Genomic DNA, 2,867 nt, shown 5'->3' with positions numbered 1-2,867 from the left:
CCTTTCATTATATTTTTCTCCCTCCTGTCCAATTGAAGAGGCGGAGTGATAGAGTGGGCTTTGGTGAGCACCTGGCATCCAGACAGGGTCAACCCACCACAGTAGCAAAAAAAACCCCCCACCAAAACAAACAAACAAAAAACACCAAAACCATAAAATCCAAGATGCATCTGCATCTTGAATGCTGCACGTGGCTCTAGATCCCAACAGAGGCAAAAAAACGGGGAGATGGGAAATCGGGGAGTTGTATTCAGCTGGCTGATTTTCTACTTAACTAGATGCTGGGTTATATATTTGAATTTCTCCTGTCTGAAGATAGTAAAAAGAGCATGAAACTGTTCATCTCAGTTTCCCACTCCTCTCCTCCTTCCTAGAGAAAATTTCTGGCTCTGCAACTGTAAACCCTGAGATTTTCCTACCTTTGATTAGTCATCAATGATGTTCAAAATAACATTCATGAAAAGGGCAGAGATAACTTATATTACACCTAAATTCTGGTCTTGGCTTGTAGAATTACTGGGATGCAATGATGTTACTTTGGTCCCTCTTCTTGAGGTGAGAGCTGTTTTCTGGACTAGCTGTGGTTTCTTGACAAAGGTTAAATACCAGACTACAGACTGCCACAAAAGGCACAATGCAACCTTGCCATTCCCTCCTCCCCATCACAAGCTTTTTACAGCAACACAACTCAGCCAAGCCTGGGTTCTAGCCCAAGTTTTGTCTGCGTAATTCAAACTCCAGCAGCTGGTCTTGATTGCTGTGAAACCTCTCTTCAAGGTTCTGAGCTTACACAGATAATCAGAAAAGATGGCTTGGCATCCAGGAATCGAATCCTTAGTCTCTGCTAATTGGAAAGTTGCAACATTGGAACAAAATAAATTATAGTTATCAGTGGTGATACACAGCAATATGCAGTGCATAAGATTTAAAATGCAATGTAACAATACAAAAATTGTCTAACTACATTACAGCATATATTTTTCAAGTCCAAACAACAGCGGAAACAAAGTAGCTGCTCTCTATCATGAGTATTTATTTATCTTCTAAATGTTACACAGCATATTTATATTTCTTTGCTACACTGTACAAACATTGACTATAAGCAAAGCAGAAACAGTGAAAGGATACTTATGTCCTGATAAGCATAGGTATTAATATTAGGTTCATGCCATTTTCAGTATTCTTCACTGAAACCATAGAATCATAGCATGCTGTGAGTTGGAAGGGACTCAAAAGGATCGAGTCCAACAAGAGCTAGTTTTGCCTTACAATTACTATAACACAGCTACCAAAAATTAATAAAATCTCTTTGTGAGTCATCAATTCAATCCCAATAAACAAAAGGTACTGCTCAAAAGAACAAATCTTTATTTCTAAATGACTAGGAAGATATCAAATAAATATCTTTATCACTACTTATCTATATATTTTCTTTTTACTGAGATGGGATTTTAGCAAGATTTTTTCTGAAAAGCTTTTCTTTTCACATAATAAAAGTAGCTGTTTATCAAAGTCAAAATTAAACTATTCCATACTACAGTATGGTCAATTTAATAACAATTGAGAAAAAGATTTTTCTCCACCTTGCTAGTGTCAGTGGACAGTCACTTTTTAATGATATTTTCAGAAATACCTGCATTGATGCTCCTTCCACCCTTGCTACACAGGCAACTCTATCCAGGAAAGTCACCGTTACCGGAACAGCAACAAAGAAACCTTTAAAAAAGGCTTTAATGTATCTCTTCCCAAAACCTTGAGTCTGTGCCATAATCTGAAAGATACAAAAAATGGAAAAAAAATTGTTATAAAACAGATTTTAAGTAACAACAACATTATAGCAATCCAACAAGGAGCAATTAAGAATATCCACAATGTCTCCCAATATCCACAGTGAAAAAAAAAATTAATGTGCACATAAGAATGAAACTGAATAGAAATCTTCATCAGAATTTAAGGCCACTCTACAGAAGAGCGCTTCATACTTGACATATACCCTTCAGCTAATTTGACTATTTTTTGTAATCCTGTGCTGGCAGAAGAACTTGACAAAAATGGCCCAATGATAACAGCTAAGTTAAGCAAGAAGTAAACTGATAAAACGAGACAAAATCTAACTATGTATTGGAGTCGGGGGGGGGAAGGGGTGGGGTGGGTAGGAAACTAGATTGAAATAACTAATTACAGAGCATTCAGTTGGAGTTTACAAACAAAATTTTGTAAATAATTTTATCTCCATACACTGGTAATTATTAATTTGTGAACCCCAAAGGACTGTGTTATGTAAGGAAAAGCTAACTATTTGCAACACATTACCATTTCTTTGTTATATATTTTCACGCATAAAAATGCACAAATAAATCATTTCCGCACTTGTGGTAACTGCAAACGTGTAAAATCTATTCAAATTGTCATGTGTATCATAGGGACACACAGTAAGACAACACCTCCCTGTTCACTGCTACATGAGAAAGTCAAAAGCATACTGGCAGACTGGGCCACTAAGGTATGATACGTGGGATTATTCCACTCCATCTCACCATTTATTATGCTATCTCCCATCTATTTATTTAGCCCTGAACCACTGAATATTCTTGAAAAACACCTACAAAATACACTGAAACATAAGTTGTTTGATTGTATTAGTTATACCTCTGAAAAGCAAGCTGAATATCCAGGTACTGCTACAAAGGTACAAGACTATTTTGCATAACTGCAGTTTGATTGTAAGAAATGCTGCCCTTCACCTATTGGCAAATCAAATTTAAACTGTTGTTTCCACCTAATGAGTCCCTGGTAAACCCTGCACAAGATCAGTTAGTGGAGCTCCTGCTCCCTCTACCACATCCTAACTCTGACAGCCAGTAATA

General features: G+C 36.8%; 1 protein-coding gene across 1 annotated transcript; it reads right to left on the bottom strand.

The window, feature by feature from the left end:
- Positions 1 to 1,633: 1,633 nt before the first annotated feature.
- On the bottom strand, positions 1,634 to 1,768 carry IMMP2L (inner mitochondrial membrane peptidase subunit 2; the record flags this gene model as incomplete). Its single annotated transcript, XM_029086068.1, has 1 exon — positions 1,634 to 1,768. A coding segment is annotated over exon 1 (135 nt), but the record flags the coding sequence as incomplete, so codon positions are not given.
- Positions 1,769 to 2,867: the final 1,099 nt, after the last annotated feature.

The sequence above is a fragment of the Antrostomus carolinensis genome, unplaced genomic scaffold (genome assembly GCF_000700745.2).
Source record: "Antrostomus carolinensis isolate BGI_N321 unplaced genomic scaffold, ASM70074v2 scaffold927, whole genome shotgun sequence".
NCBI lineage: Eukaryota > Metazoa > Chordata > Aves > Caprimulgiformes > Caprimulgidae > Antrostomus > Antrostomus carolinensis.
Note: the sequence above shows the minus strand (reverse complement) of the source record. Positions and strands in the feature narration are given on the sequence as shown.